We start from the raw sequence: 15425 nt of genomic DNA, 5'->3' as shown, positions 1-15425 counted from the left end.
TGGGGCCAGGTGAGCTACCTGACGTGCCTGGCCAAGCCCAGCCCCATCCTGTGTGTCCATCGCTGGGGTGTGATCTCTGCTTAGCTGCTAGCTCTCCTGGAAAATCCCCAAGCCAGGAAGGAAGCCGTGAAAGTTCAAGGATTGAGAGAAGTCCATTTCCCCGCTCTGTTCCCAGCTCCCTGCTGCCCTCTCACACAGAGAGGAGCTGGAAAAACACCCCACTCGCCACTTCTGTCAGTCATCGAACCAACTGGCCTGCCAATAAATTACTATTGGGAAACGTTGTGTGTAGACATAGGCATACATATATATGTTTTGTGCACACTCAGGTACACGTGCACTTGTGTGCATGTATGTGGAGTTACAAGGTCCAGCTCTTTCTCCTCGCCCCTGTTTTGTGGGCGGCTTCAGACAGAAAAGCCCCCAGTCCCCTCCCCAGCAGGACTCAGCGCATCATGGGGGCCACGTAGTTGGCAGGGAAGAGACCCAATTTGTTGTGCAGACGGCCGGTCCACCAAGACGGGTTGGAGCTGTCTAGGACTTCAACCACCTCTCCGCTTCGGAATCCCAGCTCATCCTCTTCCAGGGCCTCGAAGTCATACAGCGCCCTGGCCCAGCGCACTCGCTGCAGGGGAAACAACAGACTGATGAACTCGGGTGGGCTGGTCTTTGGAGCAATTGTCACCCCGAGGAAGCATGAACTTCTAGGTCTATCCTGAGTCCCCCTGGGCCCTTTACTTTCCGAAAGGCTGACTCTGCAGCAGTCTGAAGCAGAGCAGGCGGGTACAGTCCTGGGCACTAAGTTACTGGGACTCACCACCTTTGCTCTTGATATGGTCTTGTTTAGCTTTTGCGGCACAGGGATGGAAGCTCGGACCTCACATCTGTCGAGCAAGTGCCCTACCATTGAGCCAGCCCAGAGACCAAGTGCACTGGATCCTAGGGATAAAGCTCCCCCGTCTGCCACTGCCAGAAGAGTGAGAACCGCCTGTTCAGCGGTTTGAAGGCAGCAGCCTGGATGAGCCAGGCTGAGCCGTCTCCCGAGACACGGCCCCACGCTCTCTGCCCACTCACCCCTGCCACCTGGAGCTGGACGGGGTCTGTATGTCTCCGGTGCATCAGGGTGGCGTTCATCTCACTGCCAATGCCACAGTGGCCGTCGTTTATGTCCAGGCTGCCTCCACGGCGGTCCTAGAGATGTGTAAGAGAGGGCCGTGACATGATCAGTTGGGGCGTCTCTCACAGCCCATCCCAACCCTGTGACTTGCTTGAGGGGTGCTGTCTACAGAAATAACACCCAAGAATACTTGCTGATCATCACCCTTCATCTTGGAAAATGGACAGGAGGGAAGGGAATGTGAAGGGATCTTAGATTCTGAAGGCAGACGTGATGGCCTTTACATATTCAATGAAATAGTAATAACTTGGGAAGTCTGTCTCATGTACCCACGCCTCGGGATTGCAATCATCATCATCACCATCACCATCATTATCATCATGAATATGTGTGTATATGTGTGCGTGTAGAGTCCTGAGGTTGGCATGTGGTGGCTTCCTCTGTCACTCCCTATCTACCTGAAGGGCTGCTGCTGAACCTGGAACTCACTGATTCAGCTAGACTGGCTGACCAAGGAGCTCCTGGCATCTGCTATTCGTACCTCTTGTCTCCGAGGTGAGGTTAAAGATGTGGCCCCCTATGCTGGCTCTTATGTGGGTGCTGGGAATCTGATTCCAGGCCCTCTTGTTTACCCATTAAGCCATCTCTCCAGCCCTATTTTTTTTTTTTCTTTTAATTCTGAGACAGGGTCTTGATTTGTAGCTCGGGCTGACCATGCATTCACTATGTAGCCCAGGCTAGAGTTGGGCTTTTAGTCCTCATGCTTCAGTCTTCTAAATGTTGGGATTATAGGCACACACTGCCGGGCATAGCTTGTATGGTTCTTGTCCTATTTTTTAAAAAAATTTCAGAAACATTTACTAGTTTAGAGGAAGAACCATATACAGGAATGTGCTAAGTGAGCGGATGGAAAAGTGTCCAGGTGTGCCTGGGTAGATCGTGGAAGGCTTTCGGGAAGAGGTGATTCCTGGGCTCCCGCTTGAAGGAGAAGTGGGACTTTCCGTCAGAAAGACAGAACAGCTTATATAAAGCCAAAACGAGAGAAAATGCTCCGAGCCATGCCAATGACTGATTGTGTGTCCGCGTGGTAGCAGGGGTTGGTAGCTGTGTGTGGCCCTGGGAAAGTACAAATAGGCTCGCAAAGGGCTCGGTGCCCTGTGGAGGAGTGTAGACCAATGTTATCCTGTGGTACTGTCCGTCTCCATAAGCCTCCCGCAGCTCCCTTCTGGAACAGGCAAGGGTAGATAAGTAAACAAGGCTGCAGGTGTTAATCCGGTTTTCTTTTTACAGGTTAAGGGGCAGGAATTGAAATTCTGCTGACAGGAGAATTAGTCTTCAGGGTGTGTGTGTGTGTGTGTGTGTGTGTGTGTTTGCCGTATAGTCCACGGGCTGTTTCCATCATGGGGCCCAGAATCTCTGAGGAGGTTGGTCTAGGCCTGGGCATGTAGACTAAATGTGATCTACAAAATAGCTTTTATTTTACCCAGCTGATGTGTGGTGTGTGTGTGTGTGTGTGTGTGTGTGTGGGAGCAGTGGGTACAGGAAGTTACCACGAGGTATCTTTCTCTGCAGGGTCTCTTCACTGAACTGGGAACTTACACTGGCCTTCACTCTGCCCTTGTCCCTTCCTTCTCTTCAAATACCTGGTGAAAGTGGTGCTGCTGCAGGTACCGCTGCTGTGGAGGGGGCTGTGGCGGCTGCTGCTGGTGGTACTGCGGGGGACCGGGAGGAAGGTGGTCTGACAGTTTCCGGTTCATCAAAGGTCGGATCTCTTCTCCTTCTTTTCCGCTTGAGTGAGGGCCTCCCTGTGGCCTCCTGTCCAAGCTGTTGCCTCGGTGACCCTGGGAGAGAAAATAGGGGATCCGGATTCACCCTTCCCCTAGATCTCCTGCTCCTGTCTCTCTTCTGGCAGTAACTATGTGGTGGTGGTGGTAGGGATTAAAGGAAATGGTTTAGAGAGCCATGTTATCAAAAATGGCCTCTGCGTTCCCCAGTCTTCCCCAGCTTAGGAATGCAGACCTCCGGATGACCTTCTAACCATTTCCACATGGTCTCCACCCAATCGGTTCCTAGTCAGTTTGTGTTTTTCTATGTAATCAAGCTTAACTATTCTGTTTTACAGACAGGAAGGGATAGGTGACTTGAAAAGGAAACGTGTGCTTCGGGAAAGTAAACCCTTTCCTCCTCAGCTGTTTTCAAGACTGGCACACTACAGTCATCAGAGCAGAGTGTTCTCATCCAGGATACACAGAAGGTAAGAAAACAAAACAAAGGCCAACCGAGATCTTATGGATTATTTATCACGTGTTACCAAACTGCTGGACATCCAAGCCTCCTGATAGCTCTACTCTAGACTTTGCATCCTCTGGAGCTGTCATTGACAGCCTGGTGACAGGGACCCAAGACAGCAACATTCTAGCAGAGCCATGGAAACCAGGCCTGGCTCCCCATGTGCCAGCAAGGAACAAGACCTCTCTGCTTCATACTGTAACTGCTCATGGATCAGAAATACTTTATTGTTATTTTTATTTTGCAAACAACTACAGAGAGCTGGCACTGTGCAAATATTAACTTGTATAATCCAGTTTAACAAAAACTTTATACTGCCTCTCTTATCTCTGGGGGGGCCACATCCTAGTGAGTTAATCCTAGTGAGTTTCCTGGTTAAAATAACCCACAAGGTCCCGGTTGACCTTTATTTTCTTTTCTGAACTTCTGTGTGCGCTGGTTGGGAACACCCTCTTCTCTGATGACTGTAACATACCAGCCTTTAACCGCTGGCGACTTGGAAGGCAGGGCTTTCCTTGCCCACAGCACACGTGTCCATTTGAAATTGCTTGTCCCTGGGACCCCAGCTCTGCTGGTCAGTTCGTCCTCTTTTATTCCACCCATCTCTTACAACCGTGTTCTTTTCTTTGAAAAATCATTTTTTTTATTTTTTTGTATGTGGACACACACATGCACACGTGTGTGGATTCCCTTGTGTGAAGTGGTAGCTTTGGTGTCTGCCTGCTGTAAACCAGATTTTGGGGCAGGGCCTATGCCACACTCGGTCTTTACAAGGGCCCACTGAAGGAGCTACTGTTGTGCTTTCCATGCTAAGATGACAAAACCCATACTCAGAAAGTGTCCTTTTGTTTGTCTGTATGTTACTTATCTATCTATCTATCTATCTATCTATCTATCTATCTATCTATCTATCTATCTATTTTTTATTTGTCTATCTATCTATTCATTTATCTACCTATTTATTTATTCATTTATTCATTCATTCATTCATTCATTTATTTATTTATTTATTTATTTTCAGTGTCTTGCTTGTCCTTGCTGTCCTGGTACTTGCTCTGAAGCCCAGCCTTGAACTTGCAGTCCTCCTCAAATGTACCCCTCAAATGCTGGGGACAGCTATGTACCACCATACCCAGCTTCAGTAAGTTTGTGGTATATATCTGTGTATATGTATATCGCACATGTGCAGGTGCCCATGGAGACCTGAAGATGGCATCGGATCCACTGGCCCTAGAGTTGCTGGTGGTTGTGTCCTGAGCCGCCTGACGTGAGGCTGGGAACTAAACTCAGGTCCTCTGAAAGAGCAGCAAGCGCTCCTCACCCCTGAGTCACCTCTGCAGGCCTCGGAAAGTGTTCTGAACTTAACGAGGTGACACAGGTAGTTCGGAATGAAGTTGGAATTAAACCTATGCTCATCCCGGACTCCTTGAGGCCAACAGGAAACTGCCTGGTGCTTTGCTCCTGGCCGCCAGGCTCCCTACTCCTTCTAGTGCTACTGTCTATTGTCCTGACCCTTGAGCAGCTCCAGACCTGGGCTGAAAACAGAGGTGTAGGATCCACAGATAGCTAGACAACAGCACCCCCAGTGTGAGCTGACATTTACAGTCATTTGCAGTGTGACTAAGAGTGATGGAGGAGATTGGGAGACATTAGAGTATATTACACTCACAACCGCCTTCCCCTACCCTGTTTATGCTGTCTTAAGGGAGAAGGAGACGGGATCTGAGAGCCTCCTAAAGCCACAGAGTGTTCAGCTCAGATTAGACCCGAGGTCTGACCGTGGAGTAGAACGCCTTTTTTTGTTGTTGTTGGCTTACACAGGAACTCAGGCTACCTGAAATCCCTGGCCTGGAGTTTATCTGGACCCGAGGCCTACCTGATCTTCTCTGGTTCTATCCCGAAGGAAGATCTGCTTCTGTTTGGAGATGGAAGTCGTCCTGTAGTAGTCCACCAGCTTGTTCAGGGACGGGAACTTCTCAGTCCATAGGAAGTAGTTGCCCTTGTTGTCCCGCATGACTTTGAAGTGCTGAACATCATCCTCGTGCCTGGGGGCCAAGCAAACTCAAGCTGTATGTTTCATGGTGACCGTGTCCCTGCTGGGGTGGCTGTTTGCACCTATGGATAGTATTGTCTTATTTGGGCAGGGAGTGACATAAACAAAGATCTGGTCCACCCAGATAGGGCACCAATGACCGAACAAAGTAAGGATTCCACTCAGGTCTGTCTTGGTCATCCAATGAGTTTGATTAGGGACACTTATGGTACCATGGACAACATACAAACAGCTACGGCACTGAAGAGAATGTTTCTTTCCCCCATCCATTATTGATTGCCTTCCCATCCTCATGGAGGGGTGGGCCTTGGGATTTTCTTCCCATTCCATGATGGAACGTCATTAGGCCCATCTTCTGTAGGTCTCACGTGGGTAATCATAGCTGCTGAAAACTCAAGAGGGCCATGGCCATGTCAAGCTGTTGGACAGCTGTTCATCCTATAGCAGCAGGAGACGTAGGTAATGGACAGCCTGAGCCAAGCTCTAGTAACAAGGTTGTGGGAGGGACCGATGACGTAGCAGGTAAAAGGTATTTATTGTTAAGCCTAACGGCCTCCGTTTGATTCTCAGAACCCACATGGCAGAAGGAAAAAACCAACTTCCCCAAGTTGTCCTCTGACCTACGCGCGCGCACACACACACACACACACACACACACACACACACAAATACATACATAAGTGAATAAGTAAGTGTAAAAAAGGGTTGGTCAAGAAAAGGAAAATGTTCCAAACACCTCTATAATTTTATTTTAGATCATGTGTCTGTGTATGAGCGTACGCCGTGTGAGCGGTGTGGACGCAGATGCCTGTGGAGGCCAGGAGCTGGAGCTCGTGGACCTGGAGTCGCAGGCACCTAAATGACCCCTGGTGTGGATGCTGGGGACTAAACTGGCATCCTCTGCCAAAGCTCTCTGCTCTTAACCCCCGAGCCGCCCCTCCTGATCTGTTCCCAGTAACGACCAAGCCGCCGAAGACCTTTCATAGTGTTTATTTGAAACAGAGCAGCATCAGAGTTCTGAACTCCACTGAGAACTGGCAGCAAGGGGTTTTTAAGACCCTGTTGTTTTCCTGTTATCTGAAATGTCTTGACCCATCTCATTTAAGTCCATGGGCTGAACCAGCCAGCAGGAAGCTATCCTTTTCCCTAAGGAATTAATCACGGTTTTGTTTTGTTTTGTTTTTTTCCTGTACATAATGAGGATGTCTTGATCCGGTCTTAGTTTATGTTTTGTATAAATAAGATTATATAAAAAGCATTTTGTACTCTGGGAGGAAACACATTATGCAGAGTTGTAGATTTTTAACTGGGAAAGACCGGGGGGAGAGGGGGAATAGTTTAGCTTTCTCTGATTTACAGGTGAGGGTGCTTAGTCAAGGTCAACAGGGGTCAAACCCCAGGGAGAGCCCCTGGTCTGATTTCAGTTAGGCTGGATAGGCCTGCTGACTGCTTTTAGATCCATGCCTTTTGCTACTAGCCTGGATCAGGTGGCCAGGAACAAGCTGTGCTGGGTTTGCAGAAATCAGAATTTAGCCGTTTGAAAACAAAGGGGTAGGTTCTATCCTTTCTTGGCTATAAAGTTTTGGGTCCCACCCCTGCCCCCAACCCACCCAATAGACTTGCATTTGCATGTTGAGGGCATGTGAGTGTCAGTGCTGTCAATGGCTGGTTCCAGCAGAAAGGGCAAGAGCTAAAGGGCTTTAGGGAGTAAAAGAGTCCTCTAAAGGTTAATGGGATCTTCTTAGGGATGGATTTAGGAGTCTGTGTTTGGAGGGAACAGGGATTCTGGCCTTTGCGGTCATCTTTGATCTGGGTTCTGCTCATAGCCAAAGGAAGCCAAAGATCCTACAGTCACTTCTTGCCCAACTGATTTGGGGTGGACACTGACACACTGCCATCACTGCTAGTGTCCCCAGGAGTCTGGACACCAATGGTGGCTTTTCTTCAAGATTCAGTATCTCAGCTCCTGGAGGATGGAGGATTTCTTGTGTCTAGTAACCACTTAGTCCCTTTCAGCATTCACATGTGGCCGCTTGGCATCTGTGTTTATGATATAGAATGACCCGCTGGTGCCAAGAAAGGGCACAGCAAATACTGTGACTCAAGTCTCTGGATCTGAAAGGCTAGCATTTTAGCAGAGGCTAAGCAACAGCTATGATGGGCTCTCAACACTTTGTGTTCATGCCAGACAGCAGTCATAAGAATAAATAAAAATGATTTTGCTTTGAGATACATAGTACATGTCTTCAAAAGATGGTATGGAGAGTATTTTAATGTTCACAAAAAGTTGCCTTGTCCCAATACCAGGAAAGACTCTGGCAGAAATATAGCCTAAGCACTGTGTACAATTCAAGTCGGCCGAGGAATATGACCTTCCTTTTTCCTAGTTGAAAAAGTCAAGGTTGTGGTTCTGCAAACCCAAGGCACCAAGAGATGCACTTCAGTCTAACCGTGCTTGCTTGCACTCTGTTAGTAACCAAGGTCCTTAAAAATAGGTTTGAATAGGCTGAAAGAGTGGGCCAGTGGTTAAGTGTATGGGGCTGGATTTCCAGCACCCCCATGGTGGCTGACAACCGCTTATAACTAATTCCAGTTTCAGGGGATCAAATGCCCTTTTCTGGCTTCATACACAGGTACTTTATACACATGGTATGCAGACATGCATGCAGAACACCTACTCATACACACAAAATTTTTAAAAAATTATATAAAATTTAAAAAATATATATAAAAATAAAATGGCTTTGATTGATAGGGTTTATTAACAGACCAACTTTTCATTAATGAAGCTCCACTGAGTTTAGAGCTTGAGATATATTAAGATTGGCTTAAGCTAGTATTTACGATTGTCCAAGATATGAAGAAGATTTTAGTTAAGGAGAATTAAGAGTGTAAGGCTAGAGACGTGGCTCAGCGGTGTGATGGTTTAAATAAGAATGGTCCCCATAGGCTCAAATATTCGATGCTTAGTCCCCAGTGAGGAGCGCTATTTGAATAGATTAGGAGGTGTGACCTTGATGGAGGAAGTGTGCCACGGGGGTGGGCTTTGAGGTTTCAAAAGCTCATGCACAGTCTCTCTCTCCCTCTGCCTGCAGATCAGGATGTAGCTCTCAACTACTTGAGCGCCATGTCTGCCTGCTCACTGCTGTGCTTCCCATGGTGATGATAATGGAACGAGCCTCTGAAACTACAAGCCAGCCCCCAACCAAAAGCCTTCTTTTCTCTGAGTTGCCTTGGTCACGATGCCTCTTCCCAGCAATAGAAAAGTGGGTAGAGGTGCCCGCCACCAAGCTTGATGCCCCGAGTTTAATCTCTGGAGCCCACATAGTAGAAGGAAACCCTCAATTCCTTAAACTTATCTTCTGATATGCTCTAGCCATCACATATGTAACACGCATAGTGTACATACAATAAATAAAGATGTATGATCTTTATGTTTTAGCAAGATGTCAAGGTTGGTGACATGAAGGGATTAAGGGTAAGGACACTTGAGTTGCCTATGCCTATAGACGGCTTTTATTTATTAGTTCATTTATTAGTTCTCCCCACCTACATTTTGTTTTGTTTTGTTTTGTTTGTTTTTTGAGACAGGGTTTCTTGGCTGTGCTGGATCGCACTCTATAGACAAGGCTGGCCTCAGACTCACAGAGATCCTCCTGCCTCTGCCTCCCGAGTACTGGGATTACAGGAGTGTGCCATGACTCACCAGCTCCTACTTATGTTTCAAAAGATCCTCTCTTTCTAAATAACAATTTAGATAAATGCCACAATTTATCACCAGAGATTAGATTTCTGCACTGGGAAGCAATAAAGCCTCACAGGGCGGTGTTGCCTGTCCATTCACTGGGCAGGAGGTGTGTCTTCTGTAGGCGCTGGCCTCCACTTCCTCAGCTATTAGCTACATTTCTTACACTTCAGTTACGTGGTCACCAAGTCTGACTTGCAGTCTTTGACACGCTGACCGCACACACTGCACTCAGATCTGGGGTTTCTCCGTTTAGGTCTGTGTCACATCCCTGCCTGGACTTAGTCACTTCCTGTAAGGTGCGGCACAGTTACAGTGTCAAAGTTCTTCCTGATCCCCCTCATCAGGGGCCTCCCTCAGCTCTACCCTGCTCTTCGCAGCTGTGCTTTCCCGTGACCTTGCTTCGGGGAAGCAGCCTGGCCCTGTGTCCAGCAGCTTCCCACAGCAGCAACTTGGGATGTCTGATTTTCTCAAGCCTTTCTAAGGTTAAGATATAAACTTCCGGATGGAAGACAGAGTCAAGCGTGAGTTCCTTCCTTCTTCCTCCCCTCCTTCCACAGATACTCCTTGATGTCTGCAGGGTGTCCTGCTCTGTTTGGAGCATACATAGAAAGCAGATCAACGTGCTTTTGGAAAATATCTGGGCTAGGCAGGGAAGTGGATAAATGCATACTTTTTCCCTCCTCTTCAGGTGGTCCTTAATAGGTTGCCCTGGCTGTCCCAGAACTCACTATGTAGACCAGGCTGGCCCTGAACTTACAGAGATCAGCCTGCCTGTGCTACCCACTACATACACATCGTTTTGAAGAGAAATCAATGTATGGAAGAGCTGGGGACACATGTTCTGGGGAAGAAATAGTAGCATAGTTAGAGAGTCACCACCAGGCTTCTCCTGGCCGGGTAGCTGCCCAGCGTCAGCAGGCTGAGGAGGACCAAGGTAGGTTTAGGAGTAGCCAGTACCTGACGGAGATGGAAAAGTCTCCTGGGGAGCTCTGGCTGGCCCTGATGATGAAGAACCCAATTTCTTTGCCCATGAGTAAGTTTTCTGCTTGATGTCGAGAGAGGCCTTCATGGAACCACCTAGAGCAAGATAGGGCAAAAAGTTCTATGAGACACGTGGTGGTGGTGGGGAGGGAGAAGGGACCTGGAAGAGAGGTGGCTCAAGGGAGGAGGCCAGGGACCCTGAGTCAGGGTGTGGGGCACGCATTCTAAAACCTAGCAATGGCACATCTCAGCTTTCGGGGAAGTGATGGGCCGCTGCTCTGCACTTGCTCTCTTTCCTCCCTTCCCTCCAGAAGTTTCGCTCTGGCTTGGAAAACTTGAATGATGGAAGTTTGCTGCCATACCAAAATGGGCCCATGTTGGAGGGATTCACAGCAGGATGCAGCCCATCTCCCCCCCCCCCCCCCCCCCGCCCCCGGCTAGGAAAGGAACGCAGAGAAGAGAATGTATGGGTTAGAAAAGTATGTAGAATGTATGTAGGCATGGAGGCGGGGCATCCATCCCCTTCCTGAGATGTCAGCGGCGGGACCCTGATCCCCTGGATGCCTTCAGGACAGTTCCAGCTCAGGGGTTCAGGCGTTTGGGGCTACCGTGGGAGCCTCAAGGATTTTTGACTGTTGTGTCCGGCAGACACTGCCCAAGTGTCCAGTGAGCAACCCTAAGAGCCACGTCTTCGGTCACCTCCTTCATGAGCCTTCCCCTGCACTTTGAGGTCACCCCCTACAGAAATCCAGGTTGGAAATGTCTTTCCTGAGGAAACAGAGACACAGAGGAGAAACCACATTTCCCAGAGCACACGCACAGGGTGGCAGTGGCTGGAATGTTCAAAATAGTCAGACACACCAGGGAAGGCCAACAGCAGCTGCAGCTTTGGACAGGAGACCATAGACTCCTCTCCACTCTGGAATGAGGGTTTTTCCATTACAGCTGGCACAGGTGGGACCCTGTCATATTGCTTCTAGATGGCTGCTCTAATTGCTGCCATCAGAAGGCTAATTAATGCCTTGTGCCTTCAGGACAAATGCATGGCAGGCCTCAGCTTCCGGCTCCTTTGTGCTTCATAGAATCTGAGGCCCTTGACTCCAGATACTTCCTCCAGACCTGGGCCACAGCAGCTGGCTGGTGGTGCCCAGCGGGCCTGGGGCCTGGGGTTTCTGGTGTCTCACACCTCGATTGCCACATGGAGGAAACACAATAGCAGCAGGAGAAGGAGGGCGGTGTGCTGTGTAGGGGAAGTTATTAGCAGAAGCAATGGGCAGACCAGGGCATTCAGAAAAGCTATGTTCTCTAACTGAAATGGAGTATGGGTTTTTTTTTTTTTTTTTTAAAGACTTCCCAAATTTTCCACACGTTTTGTGTCAGATGCAGGAGGCCAGGGTTTCAAGCTTCCTTATTATTCCAAAGCTCTTCTTTCCCTTATTTGACATCTTTTATTTATTATTTTTGGGTTTTTTTTTTTTGTTCGTTTGAATTAGTTAATTAATTACTTTGAAATAGGGTATCTCTATACAACCCTGATAATCCTGGAACTCTGTAGACCAGGCTGGTCTTGAACTCACAGAGATATGCTTGCTGTTGCTTCCCAAATGCCTGGAATCAATGGTGTGCACCACCACTACAAAGCAATTTTTGGGGTGCGGGGGGGGAAGGCAGGGTTTCATGTAGGCCTGACTGATTTTTAAACTTGTTATATGTTAGAGGCTGGCTTTGAACTTCTGATTTTGCTTCCTAGAACAGCTAGGATGACAGCTTTTATTCCATCTTGGCTGGGTCTGACAGCTTTTACTGACCATCTTTGAACACGTGGGACCGTTTCCTTGGTGCTAGGAAAACAGTGGTGTGCAGAGCAGACAAACGACTTCACGCTCAGGGAACTGACATTCTGGGTGGCCCAGGAGACACACTGTAAACAACAGAATAATCTAAAATGGCATGCCAGGGGATTTGTGAGAGCCGGGAGAGAAAATGGAAACCAAGTGGAGAGGATGCTGGGGTGGAAAGTCATTTAAGATGGTCAGGGGGAGATGGCTTAGTCAGCAAAGTACTCACGTTGAAAGCGTGGCAACCTGGGCTGTCAGGACCCCCAGTGCTCTCACAAAAGCCTGGCTTTGGGAGGTGCAGTTCCAGGACTGGGGGGGGGAACTATTGCAGCAAGGACCCCAAGGCTCACCGGCAAGTAATAGACCAATGAGAGGCCAGGTCTCAAAAGATGTGGGTGACATTTTTACAGGTGACACGTGATACTCTCCTCTGGCCTCCACATGTATCCACGATCATGCACACACCACCACTGGGATAAATTGGTAATGAGAAAGGCTTAGTGGAGGAGGGGTGGTGGTGGTGAGGAGGACCTGGCAGAGGAGACGGAGGAGGAGCAGCCAGGGCATTGGAGGACTGTGGGGAGGAAGCTGGAAGAAGAGGACACAGAATATGTTCCAGGGGGAAAGAGGACCCATCGTGCTGAGATGGTGTCTGAGAGAGAACAGCAGCAATCTGTAGCTGGCGAGGACCTTGCTAACAGAAGTCCTGGGGGTTCCCCAGGAGTTGGGAGGCTGGAGTTGGTAATAGGGGTACAAGAAAGGAAAGGAAAAAAAGAGTTGGGACCAACAGTTTCGTGGTTTTGTTTTTTTGTTTGTTTCTTTGGCTGAGGACATGGGTGATTACAGCAAGCCTGTTAGCTGACAGGACCGCTCCAGGAGAAAGTAGATGGGGGAGGGGCAGGAGGACGAATACGTCTCTGCTGGTAGCTCCATCTGAATGGCTGCCTGAGGTGCTGGTCCAGTGGGAGTGGGCCCTGGGGTGGGGGAGGGGATCAAGATGCTTCTCTTCTGGTGGTTTCCACTGTCCCCCCATACATCTGGGAGGACAATGGCAGAGCCGAGAGGTAGGTGGGAGAGGGACTGGCATGATGTGGCCACCTAGCAGATGACAGCAGCACCAAGGGCCCATGGGAGGTCAGTGGTCAGCCTTTTGGTTCAGTGGTCTCTCCTGGGTCGTGGAGAGTGACGTCACTGCCCCTCATCTGAGTCATCAATACCTGTATGATTTTCTTACAAAGCCTGTGCTCTTGGGGCTAGACCCTGGCTGTGAGGCGAGATTAGATTTCTATCTAACCTTTGTGGTCAATTCTTAAGACAAACACAGACCAATCTGTGTTTCACTTCCTCTTTCTGGAGAGAATCCCCTCTCTCCTCCCACACACAACCCGACTGAGGTGAGCAAGCAGAGCTAGTCTGGGATCCCTGCTTAGGGAGGAAGGCAAGTCAAGACGAGCTTTTCAGGGATGGCTTTTGAGCTGGGATGTCCAACAGCGCCCCCTTTGGGAATCTTGGCGGTCCTGCAACTACATTCATTATAGGTGGTTTTAACTTACAAGTTCTCTCTTTTCTCTGTATGTATATATATATATAATGAACATATTATATATGTATATAAAATTAAGTAGGCAATTCATGTACGTGGTGTAAACTTCAGAAGGAAATGTGATGCCATGCAAATAAATCATCCTCCCACCCTGGCCTTCCGCTGCGGGGTTCTGGAGGCTGGCGAAGGAGATCTCCAGAGAGAGGCAGGCATTTCTGACAGTTCCTTGGGTATGCATGGATAATTTTAGTGATGACCGAAAAAGTAAGGGGAGCGTGTGTGGGTAGACCCATCCTGGCAGGCTGGAAATACTCACTCAGGAAACTCGATATCTATAAAATTCTTCGGCACATATCCTTCTTGGCTTCCAAGCTCCGCCTTCAGCCACTCCTCCTGGTTGCTTAGTATCTAGGTGGAAGAGAAGAAAGGACAGGCACTCTGCTGAGAAGACACGAAGCGGCAGGACGGGGTTGCAGGGCCGTGAGGAAAAAAAGCCCAAGGAACTGCGTGGGGCATCAGCTCTAGGCCTTAGTGGGGAAGGAGGGCAGACTATGGCTTAAGTCTCTAGAGTCTGACTGTTTTTTTTACATCATTATTTTTCTTCTCCGCTTGTGCCGCCCACCCACGTCATCCCACCGTAGCTCAGACCTAGCACTCGGAGACTGCCCTGAATTCTTCCTTGTGATTTTCGGTTTTTTACACTTTACTTATGTGGGTGCATTTGCCTCTGTGTGTGCACGGTTATGCCACCATGTGTCTGTGGAGGTCAGAGGACAACTTTTGGTAGTCCTCTCCTTCCACCTGGTGGGTCCCAGGGTTCAAAGTCACCTACCCAGCTGTCTCATCAGCTGCTAATGAACTAATTCATTATTTTTTTGTTTTGTTTTGTTTTGTTTTGTTTTGAGATAAGTTTCACATGTCACCCAAGCTGGCCTGGAACTCACTGCCAAGGATGGCTTTGAACTCTTGGTCTTCCTGCTTCTACCTTCCTTCCATGTGCTGGGATTAGAGAAGCATAACATCATGCCTGACCAAAAATTTACTTTTAAACAAGAAGACTAAAACTAAGAGATCTAAGTGAGACCAGCTTTGTAAGCTGTAATCCTTTATATTCCCATTGTGAATTTTTTGGGATAGGATTCAAGATACATGGTGGGTGTCTCATGCCTATCCTCTCACCACTCAGGAAGGTGAGGCAGGAACATCTCTGTCAGTTGGAGACAAGCCTGAGCTAAGTAGTAGTGAGTTCCAGATCCCAGAGTAAGGAGGTTAGAAGTACAGGGCCTATTGGTCCATGGTTGAAGATTCCGATTTTTTTTTAATCTTCAGATTTATAGAGAACCCCCGAAAGATTTTTTTTTAAGATTTATTTATTATTTATACAGTATTCTGCCTGCATGTGTGCCTGCAGGGCAGAAGAGGGCACCAGATCTCATCTTAGATGGTTGTGAGCCACTGTACGGTTGCTGGGAATTGAACCCCAGACCTTTGGAAGAACAGGCAAGTGCTTTTAACTTCTGAGCCATCTCTCCAGCATCCCCCCCCCCCAAAAAAAAAAAAAAGATTTTGAACTAAGAAATAACAGTAAGGATGAGAGTTAATGAGCTCGGGTGGGGTAAAACCAGGGGAAGAAGAATAGGAAGCTGGGTGTAGCTCAAGATAAGGGATAAGGGGGTCTGAGCTAAGAAGAGACAAAGACCTATTTCAGAGGATTCGAGGAAGTAAAATCAGGCAGGCTTTTGTAACCTCTTGGGGTAGCTGAGGGTGAAGGGGATTCTGGGAAAACTTCGGGTTTCTAGCTTGGGAGACAGAGTGGGTGGTGATGTCTCTACTGAAATAGCGAGGAGCAGGAGCAG

The 15425-nt window shown here is 48.4% G+C and overlaps 1 protein-coding gene and 1 long non-coding RNA gene across 2 annotated transcripts in view; one reads left to right on the top strand and one right to left on the bottom strand.

Moving 5' to 3' along the window:
- Positions 1 to 293: 293 nt before the first annotated feature.
- Grap2 (GRB2 related adaptor protein 2) overlaps positions 294 to 15425 on the bottom strand; it is a 71117-nt gene continuing 55985 nt past the window's right edge. The window contains exons 3-8 of the mRNA XM_055603068.1: positions 13886 to 13977; positions 10165 to 10284; positions 5283 to 5451; positions 2761 to 2958; positions 1075 to 1191; positions 294 to 625 (exon numbers count right to left, since the gene is read on the bottom strand). Of these exons, the coding sequence (XP_055459043.1) occupies positions 446 to 625; positions 1075 to 1191; positions 2761 to 2958; positions 5283 to 5451; positions 10165 to 10284; positions 13886 to 13977 (876 nt within the window). The 3' untranslated portion in view covers positions 294 to 445. The remainder of the gene's footprint in view (positions 626 to 1074; positions 1192 to 2760; positions 2959 to 5282; positions 5452 to 10164; positions 10285 to 13885; positions 13978 to 15425) is intronic.
- LOC129673325 (uncharacterized) lies at positions 2868 to 4485 on the top strand. Its single transcript, XR_008719646.1, has 3 exons — positions 2868 to 2879; positions 3240 to 3371; positions 4428 to 4485. It is a non-coding gene; the product is annotated as an uncharacterized LOC129673325 (long non-coding RNA).

Source organism: Psammomys obesus, unplaced genomic scaffold (genome assembly GCF_907164565.1).
Source record: "Psammomys obesus unplaced genomic scaffold, mPsaObe1.curated_primary_1811, whole genome shotgun sequence".
Classification (NCBI taxonomy): domain Eukaryota; kingdom Metazoa; phylum Chordata; class Mammalia; order Rodentia; family Muridae; genus Psammomys; species Psammomys obesus.
Note: the sequence above shows the minus strand (reverse complement) of the source record. Positions and strands in the feature narration are given on the sequence as shown.